We start from the raw sequence: 15,465 nt of genomic DNA, 5'->3' as shown, positions 1-15,465 counted from the left end.
GACGATTCAAAATGCCCGCACTTGAAAAAAAACATGCACCTGACCAAATAACAAGTCTGCCGAACAAATCATTAGCTTCGATTTGTTTTAGATACCACCGGCAAAACAGTGCTCGGCGCTCAGCATCGCCAGGATGCAACTGTTGCATCCTGGCTATAAAACTGTTTTTTTACATATTTGATAAGTTAAAGAATAACCGAAATACAAGGGAGGTCCCAAAATGTCGAATTTTCAAAAATGGCCTATATCTTAAAAACTAAAAGGGCTTTGGAATTTTTGATAACGGCATCGTTATTTTCACGAAAAAGTAGCACACTGTCGCGAAAACCGCATCACGCTAACGTTAAAAATAACGGAGATACCCCGCAAAAGTACCCAAAATGGGACACCCTGTACATACAAACCTTAAACAATGTTTTAAGAAAATAACATTTTACCTCTCCAGTCTCCAATCAAACAAATCCCTATGCTCTTATTATTGTAGCCAGGGGCGTGGGCCCCTACAGACGACCACCCTCGTCCTGTATAAATCCTATTGTCACCACCTGAGACGAAACTGTAGCCGATATCGTTCCAAGAATGATTAAGCTGAAAGCAAATATTGACTTTTCAAGAGTGCTAAAGTAGAAATTTATTAAATTAAGAAGAAAAAGTCATACTTGATGATAATCCTGCATCCATTTCATGGCCGTTATGCAATCTTCTTCATTGTAACATGCGGCCGGTATGTAACTATGGTGTATCACAACGAAAGGAACTGGATTTTGCATGGGTTCTACTTTGGTTGGAGGGCGAGCACCCCAACCATCTCTGGGCACGATTTCTGGACCTCTGTTGCATGTTGCCGCGTAAACGCCTACAATTCAAAAGAGACGTGGGTTTGTAAGAAACATGGTTTCAACGAAAACACTTTTAGTGCCACCGCATTTTAAGAAAGAGCGAATGAAAAAAAGAAGTCATTAATTGATATCAATAAAAATAATTTTGTGTACTAAAAAAGGCTATAATTGTTTCATTGCACAAGGGCTGTGATAATTCATGTGTTCATAAACTATAGGCCCATATGCCTCGGAGTTCTTGGATTTTTTAGTAAACATAACATACAATGTATGGACACATGTTTATAGGAAAAAAAGTCTTATTTTAACTCCAACAATATGCTCTTAAAATATTTGCCCCGAATTTTGTCACACCCTATATAACAAAAATTAATATTCTTACTTCTTAACACAGATTAGTTAAACAATCCAGACATTTTAAAATTTCTAGGTATTACAATGGACCATAGACTTAAATTTAAAAAAATCACATTGTTGCTTGGTCGAGAATAATGTCTTTCGGTTGTTTTGCTTTGCGGGCTATTTCTGGGGATTTGGATCAGAGTGCTATGAGAATGGCATATGTTGCTCTAATTAAAAGGAAATTGAGATACGGTCTTCTTTTTTGGGGTAATTGCAGTGGTTACCTATTTTAAACTATCTTCATTCTATAAAAAAAAATCGGATCATGTACAGTGTTTGATCGAGGGATTCATGCAAGCCTATCTTTTTGAGAAATAAAGTTATGACACTACCTTGCTTATTTGACAGTGATGTTTGGTTTTTAGAAAGTATAGGCATTTGATTGTGCAAGGAGAACATCTTTCTCGACAGTAACCAAATATTCCTCTACCAATTATCCAATAATAATCAATGAAAAGGGTCATTTATTTATAACCCAAAGAAACTGTAAAACAACTTACCCCTGAATTTGCGGAACTTAAAAGATTTTTAAAAATTCCAATTTAAATGTAAGAAACTTTTAGTTAGCAAAGCAAAATATAATGTGGAAGAATATTTTAGTGGTCAACTTATATCAAGGATCTTCTGGTATAAAGTTTTAGTGAAAAACAGTAATAATAGTAAGTTTTATATTTTAATACTTATATGCTTCTATTTTAGGAGCTATAACCTTATAACATATAAGCTATTATATAAATACCTTAAAAATCAAAATTTAGAAAAAAAACTCTAAAGACTAATTTGTTAACTTAAAAAACAGTACACCAAACATTAAACATTCAGATTATTAAGAAAAAATTAACATACATAAAGATGCAGCAAACTACATCCCATAATGAAATTAATTAGGCGCTCCCATATACTGGGTGTTTTATATTAGCGGGATGATTATTATTAGCGGGACCAACTTGGAGGGGTTGTAGAGGGCCTCAAAATAAGCAAGTTTGGGTAATAAACCTCTATCCAAAAATCATTAGATTTTGAGATACAGGGAGATTTAGAAGATATAGATATATATAAGAATAGAAGATAGAGATTTAATTTTTTATTTTACCGGTGGCGTCCATGCAGACTAGAACCTAGTGACTCTTTAAAAAAAATGGATCGCCACTGTTTTCTCTTCAAATAAAAAATATTTTTGAACTCCTCCTTTAATTTAAAGTACATTTTGTCTCTTGACTTTGTTTTCTCCGACGTACGGTTTTCGACGTACTGACGACTCCGACGTACATAGAAAAATAAAATCCCTTGTTTAAAATTTATTTCTCGCTAAATTTTAATTTTTATCAGTTTGCTAATATTTACGGTATTTATTATAAGGAAAAAAAACTTGCTTTTAATGGGAAATTCGGTACCAGAAAGTGATTTTTTTCTATTGTTAATGTTCAAAATAAGATTTTTTCTTAAAATTTGATCGCCCTGTATCTCAAAATTTAATCATTTTCGGATAGGAGCTTATAGAGCAAACCTGCTTATTTTGAGGCTCTCTACAATCTCTCCAAGTTTGTCCCACTAATTATGAATCACCCTGTATATTCATCAACCGAATGGAAACAATTTTAAGGCAAATAATTCTTTATTTTGTACTTAAAAGCAGATTGTGTCATTCACCTGACGGTGTTGTTATTTCATTGTTTCATTACACCTGACTTGATTTGAGGTAGTATTTTTTTTAAATAGCCACTGCAAAGGAGAATCAGCAATAAGGGATTTTATATCAAAGATTGCGTAAAAAAAGTGAAATAGATTTTTCGAGTTTCTATCGGATTTCATTTATTCATTACGTTCTGTGCTTTGAGGTGTTAATTTTCATACGTAATTATGTTTTCTAAGAAATGACATTGAATTACGATCGATATAATCTTTGGGGTTGAGACAGGTTTTCTTATGAAAAAATGGAATAGAAATTTTTTTTTGACATTCTACCTTATTTAATTTTTTCATTACGCCCTGAATTGCCTTCGAATGTTGTTTTTATTACGTAAATATGTTCACTACTGATGAAAAATGGATGAAAAATGTGTTTTTTCACACCATTGCTTTAAATGTTTTTTTTCCAATTATCATCTTTGCAGATAAGAAATATTATTACATTCCAATTGTCCATGATTCTGGCGCTGAGACGCGGATTTCTGTAAAAAAATCCATGTAAAGTGGATTTTTTAAGTTTCTACGATATTCCATTCTTTCATTACCGTTTCAGTCACCTTGACGTGTTCATTTTCGTATACGTAATTATGTTTTCTACTAAGGAGGTACATCATTACATTACGATCACTGTAAAAAAAGGCCAAAAACTACGCTATTCCCCTAACAAATTGAAATTTTAAAGCGTTTGTATTAGTATTATAAAACGATTAACGAAGTGTAAAAAAAAATTAAAAATTGTTGTTTTTTAAAAAACAACACCCGGCTCTTTGCTCCTCCTCGAGGCAATTGCACGTAGTTTCCTTGTTACTTTGCTGAAACACTTCTGTATTTAAAAGAGTTTTGACCACCCAACCTCTGGGCATTTCCTACCATTTACTACCGAATTGCTGGACTTTAAGCTGTCTCAATTACCTTTTCTTCTGTTTGGTATCTGATGATTCAAAATTAATGCGGTAAAAGATTCCTGGTCTACTCTTCCTGGTTTGAGAAGTGTTTCGAATTATTCCTGACCAATAACGATTCTGTAATTCGAAAAACAACAACTTTTTTATGAATAGTTTTATATTTTTCAGTAGACTCAAGTTTTAAATTCATTAAGGTGGAATGCTTTCTGTAACTTTTTTACTTTCTCAAAGGTCCTATTGCGCTTGGATTTAACCTTTATTGGTCTTACAGTCTTTCGTTGGAAGATCCTACTTTGGACGTGATTTACTGGAATTTGTTCGGTTTTTAGTGCGTTATTCGATAGAGCAGGTACCAGTATCCAGATTTTAAGTAAAACTCAAAAATGTAATTATTGTCCCTAATTCTTTGGCCTGAATCTGCCATATTTCATTGTTTCATTTTGTCTTAAATCGCCTTTAAATTTAATTTTTCTTACGTCTATTATGTGCCTTACAAACGAGAAACATCATTTGATCACGGTCGCCTTGATCCTTGGGATTGAGTTGGGTTTCCATGTAAAAAATACATTAAACGTAGATATGTTCACTACTGACGAGTAACATCATTTCATTACGATCGTCCATGATTCTTGGAGCTCAGATGAGTTTTTTGTCAAAAAATAAGTGAAAAGTGTGTTTTTGTATAAGTGAAAAGTATGTTGTTCTGTACTTAAATTGTCCTTAAATATATTTTTTTTCATTTGTCATCTTTATATAATAAATATTATTTTATTACAATTGTCCAGGATTCTTGGAGCTGAAATTGGTTTTCACGTAAAAAAAATCACCTTGACCTGTTTAATCTTCGTACGCAATGAAATTTAAAAAATGCTATATTGCTTAAAGAGTGTATTACACCCTCATTAACAAAGCTGAAGGGAAAAAAACTAAAATCGTAAGAATTATAAAAAGCAATACAAAAACAGACAAAAAAAATCAATTTACCAAGACAAATATTAACTTTAAGTATATGACCAATCAATGATTAACCATAAATAATATAAAAAAGTAGACAAGTATAATAAAACGTAGTTGTTGGCAATAAATCATAATTAACAAGTGATTGTATATTTTGATGTTCTCATAGATACTTGAATGTTGTCATAAAAACACTTTTGAGGATGAATAGATCCAAATTATTAGAATTAAATCTTATTTTATGTATATGCTGAATTATTAATAAGAATTGCTTGAATAATATCTTTAGGGAGTTAAAATTTATTTATATTTTGTTTGTGGCACTCATTAATCTCTGTACTTCTTACGAACCAATTCTGTAGTCAATTAACTAAAAATGCAGGCCAATGTCAGTATTCGTTCGCTAATCAAAAGTATGACCGTGGTCCCCAAAACCTGTTCCACATAAAAATTTTACACCCCGCTTCTGCCACAAAATCCGCCTGAAAGAGACTGACTTGCAAAACCCTAAAACCTGATACCATATCTCAAATGTGACTCAACTAGTGCAAAATAAATATTTTTTGTTGAATCTTCGTCTAGTTCATTGCGAACCAATCTTACGGCATAACAGGTCGAGGCCAACCTCTTTTTTGGCGTCGCAATATGGAAATTAAACTTTAAGGCTTAGAAATATCTAAAAGTTTGGTGCAGTATTTATTTGCGATTTATTCCCCATTTAATGAAGGAGCTGCAATATCCTCTCGAAACGTTAACAAAAGTTATTTGTTCCTCGGCACAATATTGTGGTATCATCAGCAAACAATAATTCTCCCTTTAAAAAGTGGTTTTACGAAAGCCGTGCGCAAGCTCTCGGGAAAAATACTCTAGTCAAAGATATTTATAATTTCACAGAGCTCTACGAGTACTCAGTCAGAGAGGTTACGAAATAGTCTCAAAGAATATCATTAATACCTGCTGAATTGTGTTTAATTATTTCTAAAATACTCTTAAACTCTTGAACATCTGTATGGTATAGGTAAAAGGACCCTACAGATATGTTTTCTAAATAAAACATTGGATTATATTACAACTTATACTTTTTCCACAATTTTACAATAATAATTATTAAGAGTGATCTAGATGTCGGTTTGATAAACATTCTTTTTATCTAGCTTTACCTTAAGCCGCAAACTATTTGTAAAATGTCTTTTGATTTATTTCTTGAATTACAAATTTTATTATAATATTATGCCTTACCGTTACATATAAACTCTGAAGGATTATATTTTTTCAGGATATATTAAAATCTAAGGTTTTTTGCAGATAGTTTAATTCCCTTTGTTACTCGTGATTTTAGAGAGTTTAATGTTAAACTCCGTTTCAATTTCATTATACCCTGAATTGTCTTTATATGTTTATTATAACCTAACCTAAGCTTACTAAAACTTGACGCAGAAATTTGTTATAAATTTCAAAAAGATCAATAATATCATGGTGTTAGTTTGCTAGTCTCATTGTTCTAGTGAGAAAGTTATTAAGACCATAGTTAGTACGGTGAATTGGGTAATGAAAGCTATCAGTGGCCCTAGTGCAGCATGAATATTGATTTTTTGGAGTAGCTCTGAAGCTCCAGATTTTCCCACATAGGATATTGTAAAAAGTAATAATATCCCTCCTCTTATGGCGGATAGTGATGGGAGCCAAATGTAGCATATCAAGTATATCTGCATCATTGTAATTATTGAAGATATTTAATTTATATGCAATTTAATTTAAGCAATTGTGTTAAACTAGTTGAAGAGCATCAATATGTACCCCATAAAAAGGAGACCACACACAGGAGGCATACTCCAAATTAGGACGGACCAGCGTACAGTAGAGTGTTTTCAAATCGGCAATACTTGTAAAGTCTTGAGTACATCTCCTAACAAAACCAAGCATCCGGAAAGCTTTATTGATAACACTATCTAAGTGATGAGAAAATTGTAAGCTTGTATCGAAAGTGACACCCAAATCTTTAAAAAGAGGAACTCCTTCAAGGGTATAGCGACCGATCTTGTAGTCGAAATTAATAGTATTTTTAGAACGACAAAAGGTCATTATTTTACATTTAGCTGGATTAAGTTCCATATCATTTCTTTCACACCAAACTACCAAATTATTTAGATCATATTATAATTTGTCACAATCATTAGGGGACTCGATTATACAGCTCAATTTCAGATCATCGGCAAACAACAAAAATAGGCAGTTAGTGAAGCATTCATCTATATTATTGATAAAAATATTAAAAAGAAGTGGCCCAAGATGAGAGCTTTCAGGCACTCCAGATGAAACCTGAATAGTTTTAGAAAGAAAATTACCAATTCTAACAATCAGTCTAAGATCAGATAAATAGCTCTTGAACCAGGACAATAAAGGTTCATCAATACCAATCATTTTTAGTTTATGCAACAAAATATTTTGAGGTACCTTGTCGAACGCCTTGGAGAAATCTGTGTATATTGTATCCAAAAAAAGTCCACCTGAGTAAGAAGGTTCAGCTCCGTAGATTTGCGTGGTCTAAATCCAAACTGCTGATCGGTTAGTAGAGGTTCAAGAACTGAACAAGAGGGAACTGCACTAAGTATACTGATAGGACGATAGTTGGTAGCACTGGTTTCGTCGCCTCACTTATGAATAGGTTTTAGAAAACTCTTTCCAGTAGTCTAGGAACATTCCAGTTCGAAGGGACATATTGAAGATGTGGTCTGAAGAGATTAAATCCACATCCTTTTAGGATTAAAGTAGGCACACGGTCTGGTCCAGGATCCTTGTTAATATTCAAGAATGAGAGTTTAGTAAATATATCAGATATTCTAACGTGAATGTGAGGGATATCGGTATCGGATGCACATAATTCATGAGTGGGGACGTTAGCACTATGGTGTGAGTAAAATGTAGAAAAATAATCAGCAAACATGTTAGCAATCTTTTCTCCAGCACAACTTGTTCTGTCCAAGTATCTCAGTGTATTTGGAAAAGAGCTATTTTTCCTTTTATGATTAACAAATGACCAAAATTTCTTTATGTTTGAGCCAATAGCTGCTTTAGTGCAGTAAATATACTGTGTGTAACATTGCTGTATCAGATCCTTGCATAGCTGTCTCAATCTAGAAAACTCCCGATACTCTACAAATGATCGTTTTTGTTTATATTTTTTGTGCATTTTTTTCTTTTCGATAATACGATTTTTAAGTTCAATTCAAATTCAGTTTAATTCAAGATAATTTCATAAAAAATATTTAGCATTGCTTCAAGATGCTTATTCAAAAATAAAAAATCCCAGTCAAACTGATCCAAAACACTACAATCTCTTGAAAATTGGCAGACCTATACTTTTATAACTAAACATTTTGGGTGGCACTCACTGCACTCAGCTTGTTATCTGTTAATTATTGATTATGACTTTCACAGTTTTCAGACTAAAAATTTTGGAGTAAAAATTCTGTATACAACTATTGTAGAATGACAGAATGACAATTGAAAAATACGAATTCCACTATTTCTAACTAAAAATTTTGATTGGCACTCATTGTACTGGTGAAAGAAAACAATTTTATTATTTCATTACGCCTTGAATAGCCTTTAACTGAATAGCCTTTTTCTTAGGTAATTATAATCTTTATAGATAAGAAACATTATTTAATTACGATTATCCATCATTCATGGAACTGAGATGGGTTTTGATAGGTATGATACATTGTTCTACCACCGGTGGCGGTATCTAACTGAAACTGTTCATAAATCCCTCCTAATACATTATTCATAAAAATTTGCTTGATGCAGTGGTACTGATAGTGGTTCGCTATGTAGGTAATACGCATAGAAAACAATTATAAAGTATAATTCTGTAGTCACTAAATATAATAATTGCTAAATTAACTATTCTAGTACCAATTAACTGATACGGAGGGTAGCAAAAAATACCCTTATCTACCCTATCTTTCTATGAAAACTAAATAAAGATGAAGTTCGGGTAATGTTCGAAGGCAGTGAATTGAATGCATGAGTTGCTGAATAGCTGAAACATCTTTCAAAAAAATAATTCTTCTGCATTATCATATTATCTTATCATATCAGGAGTCCCAACCGAACCCACAGTATAGAAATCAAAAAGAGTGTCAAGTTTTCAGCTAGGAAAGGAGTTTATTAACAAAAACAAAAATTTCAACCACACTCAGTCAGTCTCCTTTAAATGTAATTTTTCTTGCGTAATTATAATTTTTACAGATAAGAAACATTATTTCATTAAGATGATTCATGGAGCTGAGATGGATTTTAATATCGAAAAATATAAATAAAATATGATATAAACTGTGTTTTTTTATGTTCTACCGCATTGCATTGTTTCATTACATTTTTGACTCGCTTTGAAGTGTTAATTTGTCTAACGTAGTTTCTAACGCCGTACAAACGAGAAACATCATTCGATCCTTGTCAACACCAAGGGTTGGTTTCATGTGCAAAAATGGGTAAACGTAGTTTTTCTGAGTTTATATGGCAAAAAAACATTTTTTTCAAAGAAATTTTGAATGATAAAAGAAAATCTGAGAAAACTATTTTTTTTTATGTGAAAAAATGAGTAAAATGTTTTTTTTTAGTTTCTACCATATTTTGTTCTTTTATTGCATCCTTAAAATTGTTTTTAATACGTAAATATGATCTTTACTGACGAGAAAAATAATTTCATTATGATCGTCTATGATTCTGGGTAATAATTTTTATACCGAAAAATTTGTAAAAAGTTTGTTTTTGTTTTTATTACGCATTTTATTGTTTTATTACGTCATGGATCGCCTTGACATGCTAATTTTCGGTTTACGTAATTAAGTTGCTTACAAACAAGGAATATCATTTTCACCTGATTCTTGGACTTAAATATAAATAAAGATATCCTAAAAAAATTTCAAAAACTCACCAAAAACATAAAACATTAACAAAAACCAATCCTCTAACATTGTCACTTGTACTAATAATGCATAAAATCACGTTTCTGCTTTTATCCGAAATAATTTTATCATTGATTATTTACAATCAATTAATTAATAGAGGATTTTTCAAAAAGTTTAAGTATTTCATTAGATGATCGGTATCACTTGATCAGCGCAACATAAATTTTACAGTTAGCATATTGATAAACGCAAAATACCAATTACTTACCGGAAACCAAAAAATCTGCCACTAAAAACGTACTGAAACCCGTAAAAAACTTCATACTTAAAGCCTTTATGTGTATATATCACAGCAAAACTTGACTAGTCCAAAGAAAATACAATTTCCCACAATAAAATTTTAGTAATTCCCTTCCACGCGCGCTAATACCGCACTAATCGTACCAGATATACTGTAAATTATTTTTATATTGTTGATGTTTTTATCGGATGTGTACGCAAACTTAAGTTGTGAACTGCGGTAAAGGACCCGGATACGACCCTCTACCTCTCACGACCCGTATTCATTAAACACGCAAGGTGAATTTTGTAGAGCAAAAATTATCCTAAACTAGATGAGAACGGCAGATTAAATATGCAAAATTAGTTAAATTTGTGGTTAGAAGGTCAAATGGTGGTTCCCCAAAGAACTAGAAAAAACAGGAAAGAATGGACAAGGTTTTAGATTTAATACCCTGATGAATTTTTGTTTTGAACAGCTCAATTGTTGTCAATTCAATATTTGTATTTCTGGAGGACCTTTATTTAATCTTGAATATTGGTGACATAGCCTCAGCGCTCTTCTCTGATTTTTCCAAAGCATCACAGAGTATTGTTTTTTTGCTATAGTCTTACAGGTTTTGCTTTGGAATTGTTCGAATCATTCTTCTCTGTCAGAAGGCGAATTGTCAATCCAAATCCAATTGTCAATCCGTGAAATTCTTTACGGTTGGGTTAGTTCACACTTTTGACAGATGACACCATCATTCTATGGACTCATAAAGATCAGAGTAATTAATGAAAATTGTAGCGGAGGAAATCCTCCTAGGATTAAACAATGGTGTGATTCTAATCTTTTGTCTCTAAAGATTAATAAAACTAAATTATTGACTTTTAATTTATTTTACTCTGACCAGATGAATATACAGGATGGAAATAAAGGAACTGGAAATAAACTACTGTAATAAATTTCTTGGAATTGATGACATCATTGATGACAGAAACTGGCTAGTGGGTGTTATGCTGTTAGGATTGTCGCAGATGAACAATACACAAAAAAGATTGGATACAAAAAATGAACTAGAAAGCATTATAATAACAGACAAAACCTCAATCTTTCAATTTCAATTCCGCAGAGTGAATTGACTGGGAACTCTCTTATTTCTTTAAGTATTAAGATTTTTAACCATGTCCCAATTAATATAAAATCTGCACAAACTTTGATTTGCTTCAAGAGATCTATTGATTCATTCCTTTAGAATAAATAATTTTATGGTCTTCCGAGTATTTTGATCATTACTGAGTATAATAAACCAGATGTGCAAGTTTTTGATCTTAGTTAATTTCTTTTTTTCTTTTCAATTTTTAATTTTGTTTCTGGTGATAATTTTGTTACATAATTCTTTTTTTATTACTTTTTAGATTTGGATACTTTTTAATCACTATTTAGCTGTTTCTAACATGCTGAATGTTTTATCTAGTATGAAGCTTTATCCACGAATATTAATACATTTTCCTGATAAAATAATCACTAAATGGCGAAAGAGCCAAAACAAAAAACAATGAACAAGAGATTCTGTTCAGAATATTCCTTAATAAATTGAATGTGTGGATCTGGCATATATTGAAATAACATCTTCCTCGCAATTTGACAGTTTTTAAAATAGTTTCAGAGTTTAAAATGTTTATTAACGTTGACAGTTGACAGGCACGACAATAATTACGACATTATTGACAATAAGCGTTTTACGTGAAATTTCAAAACTGATCGGAAATAATACTTATTATTCAAAGAAGCCGATGAAAAAAGAATATTCGTAGAGAATTTTAAATCATTTACCCTAGAATTTTATCAAATTATTAACCAAAAAGATATTCGAGATTTTATGGAGTTTTTTATTGGTAGAATATTCCCCGAATAAATTTTTAATTTTTTGATTTAAGAAGCTTACTTTAAATCTATTATATTAAAATAAAAAAATCCTTGGATAATGTTGTGATTCGTGTTGGATCAGAATATTGTTTTTTGCTTAATACATTTTCGTGATAAAATCCCCGCAAAATGGCGAAAAAGCCAAAAAAATTGAACTAGGGATTCTGCTGTGCAGAATGCTCCTTAATCTCAACCTGAATCTCAAATTCTTTCAGTTGTTTTAAGAATATTGGGCCTAAAACATTCTATAATTGGCTCTACCGTGGGATATGGCATATATTGAAATATCTCATGACTGAATACATCATTTTTCCTCAAATTTGACAACTTCTAAAATAGTTTCAGGGTTTTAAATGTTTATTGGCATTGTCAGCTGACAGACACGATAAGTATGACATTAGTGACAATAAGCAATGGCATTGACACATTTCGTTAAATTTCATAGGTGATACGACTCTACGAAATATTACTTATTGATCGAAAATGGTTAGAATTGATCCGAAGATAATCATATATTACGAATACTCTGCTCAGCATTGGAAAAAATATTCTGTTTTTAATCATGTGTTTTGAAATATTTAATATTTTTCAGAATAAGCTAAACTGAAAAACTCACTCCCTCCGCTCGTTTATTCTACATATAGCTTAAAATTACCAACGTGTTTCGAACACAGCAGTGCCCATCATCAGAGGATAAAATGTTTAAAATTAGCACAAGTCATACACACCAGGGCTTGAGCACTGCAAGTATGGACTATTTCTTAATTTTCCGGAATATTGGAGGATTTGCCAGATTACATAAAATCGGCACAAAATGGCGAAGGCATTAAGTCCATAATATTTTTAATTTTTTTACAAAAAGTTGCGTAGGACAAACATTGCAGGTTTTATGAAATTAAATCATAAATGACTTTTGTGGCATTGTTGACAGTTAGCAATGGCATTGAAGATGATCGAAAATAATACTAATTGGTCAAAGAGGTGGGTGAAGAAAGAATATTCTAGTTCATGATTTTTAGACTTTCTTTACTGAAAAATTCCCATCTGACTGAATTTTTTACCAAAGCTTATGGGGGGTCAAAGTTCACAAAAAAAAACTGGTATATATCTATGAAAAGTGAGGGTATAGAGAAATTACGTAACGTCCGTTAAAATACAGCAGATGCACATGTAGGCCATGGCAATGATGATGTCAAAAAACTATTTGGCTGTTTTTTTTCTTCTCGTGATCCATTGCCAGAAATTAATCACATTATTCCATTTCGAGTGGAATTATTGGTGATGATAAAATAAATTGTTATAATGCTTTTGACATCGGTGTAACTTTCATAAAGACAGTAATGGGTCAAAAATTCTCAAATATAAAGCTTAAACGTATGCACCTTCCACTATTAAGTGTTACTTCTTCTATTAAAGTTCATGATATGAAAATCGCTATAGATCCACCGTTGTTACTTCAACGTACAAAAATTGAAGATTAGCTATACGAATATGTCAATTATTTACAAAACTATTTTGGTTTGAACGTTACGTTGTTTTCGATGACCATAACTATCAACGTAACAACATGAAAGCAATAAAACAGCAACGATGATCAGTAAAAACCGGTACATGCACAGAAATTATAATGAGATGATTATATTGAAATGACGTGCAAGAAGATGATTATGCTGATCTTCTCATTATCAATACTGCAGTTGAGTTGACGAATGAAAATCGGAGTATAATTGTAGTATAAATGATGTAAATTTATTGATTGTATTGACAGCTCTTGGTATGAGGAAGGTCTTCAGATAATACTTTCATAAGCGGTATCAAAGCGTTATTAGTAATAGATTGCTGAATAATATTGCATCGTGAAATTCATAAGATACGATAAACCTGTTAAGCTTTCAATGCTACCACTAACATCGAGTGCAGCTCATTTATGTCGTATTTATTATTAAGTGCAGAAATGGGTTAAGTATTTGAATCCATTGGATAGGAGATAAACCATGCTTTATTATTTACAGCCAATACAAACACTATTGCCACCTGATCCTGATGTTTTATTAAACATAATATCTTGTAAACGTACGAAAGGTTGTGGAGCTGACTGGGGAAAATTAAATATGTTTTAAAAAAGACCTCTACGAAAAAAATGCATAGGATTTTTCTTGTGGAGAATTTTATATTGAACAAAAATGGTAATAGATCGAGATATGGATAGTTTCGACGATATTGGTAAAAAAGTATTTTTTGTGACTCCCCATAAAAAAAGCTCCACTTGGATTCATTGGGACTTTTGAGGAATGTTTTCTAATATCGAAAAGAAGCTCTGGTAAAAAATGAAGTCAGATGAAATGGAAATTTGTCAGCAGATTGGTTGGTCTTCTTTTCGTCTAATAGTCCTGGGCTATCGTAGAGTATTTTGAGTATTTTAAATAAGTTATTATTAACAAAAAAAATATGATATATTGTGGAAAAATATTTTTATGATAGAATTCCTCGAATGAGAGGCGCGTCTTAGATATTTTTGGTATGTTTAATAATTAACTGTCAAGCTGTCGACATAACCGATTCAGGAGAATCAAACTAATATCTACAGCGTGCCAGATATTTTCTTAAGTTTCATTCCTTAGATATTATTCTGGTACATGAAGGATTCATGTTGGGGATTGGGTTGAAAACACCCCTGCCCTTCCACTTTTAAACTTTACATATCAAATGCAGGATCGATACTTTTTAATTAAAAAAATAATATAAACAAATAGAGCTGTGTTAGTGTTAAAATTGAGTAATTGGGTCAATATTTTTATATTAATAATATGATCATTGAACAATAGGAAATCTACTTACAAGAAATTCTAAGTAAGAACCAGAATATATATTTGACTTTGTTATTACTTCCGACTTTTACCTAAACCTTATAAAATGTTGTCAAGTATGGTAACACTGCCAAATATCCCGGTAGAAAATTGGACATATTGGAGATATTCCACATTGCGCAAATTTTTAAAGTGATGGCATTTAGTAAAAGTTTTTTTTAAATTCTTTAGTACAAAATATGATTCGTCCAAAAAAAAATTGTGTTAAAACCTTCAATAGACCCTTTCTACTGCCCGAATAAGCCTCTTGCCTACGAAACATATAGATGTCAGATATAGAGTATAAAAGCTTCTAGGTCTTCACAAAATAGTGAAAGAGTCGAAATCTGAAATTTTTTGAGCTTAATAATAAAGAACCCTTAAGAAAAAAAACCATTTTCTTAATAATTGTTTTATGATCGCACTTGACCCACTGAACAGAAAAAATCTGTCCCAACAATCTGTAAAGTACCGACCCGCAGTAATTCCCCTCGGGATTTGATCATTTTTGACGAGTCATTAATTTAAAAAAAAAATAGAAATTTCATCCCAATCAATTATGCGATAACAATAAGTTATTCGGACGGAAATTTGTTGTTATTTCAACTTTCACTAAAAAAAACCAGTCGAACCTCATTCGTTTATACTCTCAGGAAATAACCGTTTCTAAATTTAACACTTTTTGGCAAGTTCCGATAATAGTTTATTACCTTGAACCGA

The 15,465-nt window shown here is 31.7% G+C and overlaps 2 protein-coding genes across 5 annotated transcripts in view; one reads left to right on the top strand and one right to left on the bottom strand.

The window, feature by feature from the left end:
• LOC126733628 (peptidoglycan-recognition protein LB-like) overlaps positions 1-15,465 on the bottom strand; it is a 51,126-nt gene that overhangs the window by 5,800 nt on the left and 29,861 nt on the right. For 2 of the 4 annotated variants that reach the window (XM_050437018.1, XM_050437020.1), the window contains exons 2-3: positions 660-856; positions 438-588 (exon numbers count right to left, since the gene is read on the bottom strand). In XM_050437018.1, the coding sequence (XP_050292975.1) occupies positions 438-588; positions 660-856 (348 nt within the window). Of the gene's footprint in view, positions 1-437; positions 589-659; positions 857-9,734; positions 9,874-9,976; positions 10,135-15,465 lie in introns of those variants that run through there. The other 2 variants (XM_050437017.1, XM_050437019.1) reach the window with 2 other exon arrangements.
• Positions 1-15,465, top strand: part of LOC126733622 (zinc finger matrin-type protein 2) — a 66,987-nt gene that overhangs the window by 49,448 nt on the left and 2,074 nt on the right. The gene's annotated exons all lie outside the window — the stretch shown is intronic.

The sequence above is a fragment of the Anthonomus grandis genome, chromosome 2 (assembly GCF_022605725.1).
Source record: "Anthonomus grandis grandis chromosome 2, icAntGran1.3, whole genome shotgun sequence".
Taxonomy (NCBI): Eukaryota; Metazoa; Arthropoda; class Insecta; order Coleoptera; family Curculionidae; genus Anthonomus; species Anthonomus grandis.
The sequence above is the reverse complement of the archived record's forward strand: the minus strand, read 5'-3'. Positions and strand labels throughout refer to the sequence as shown.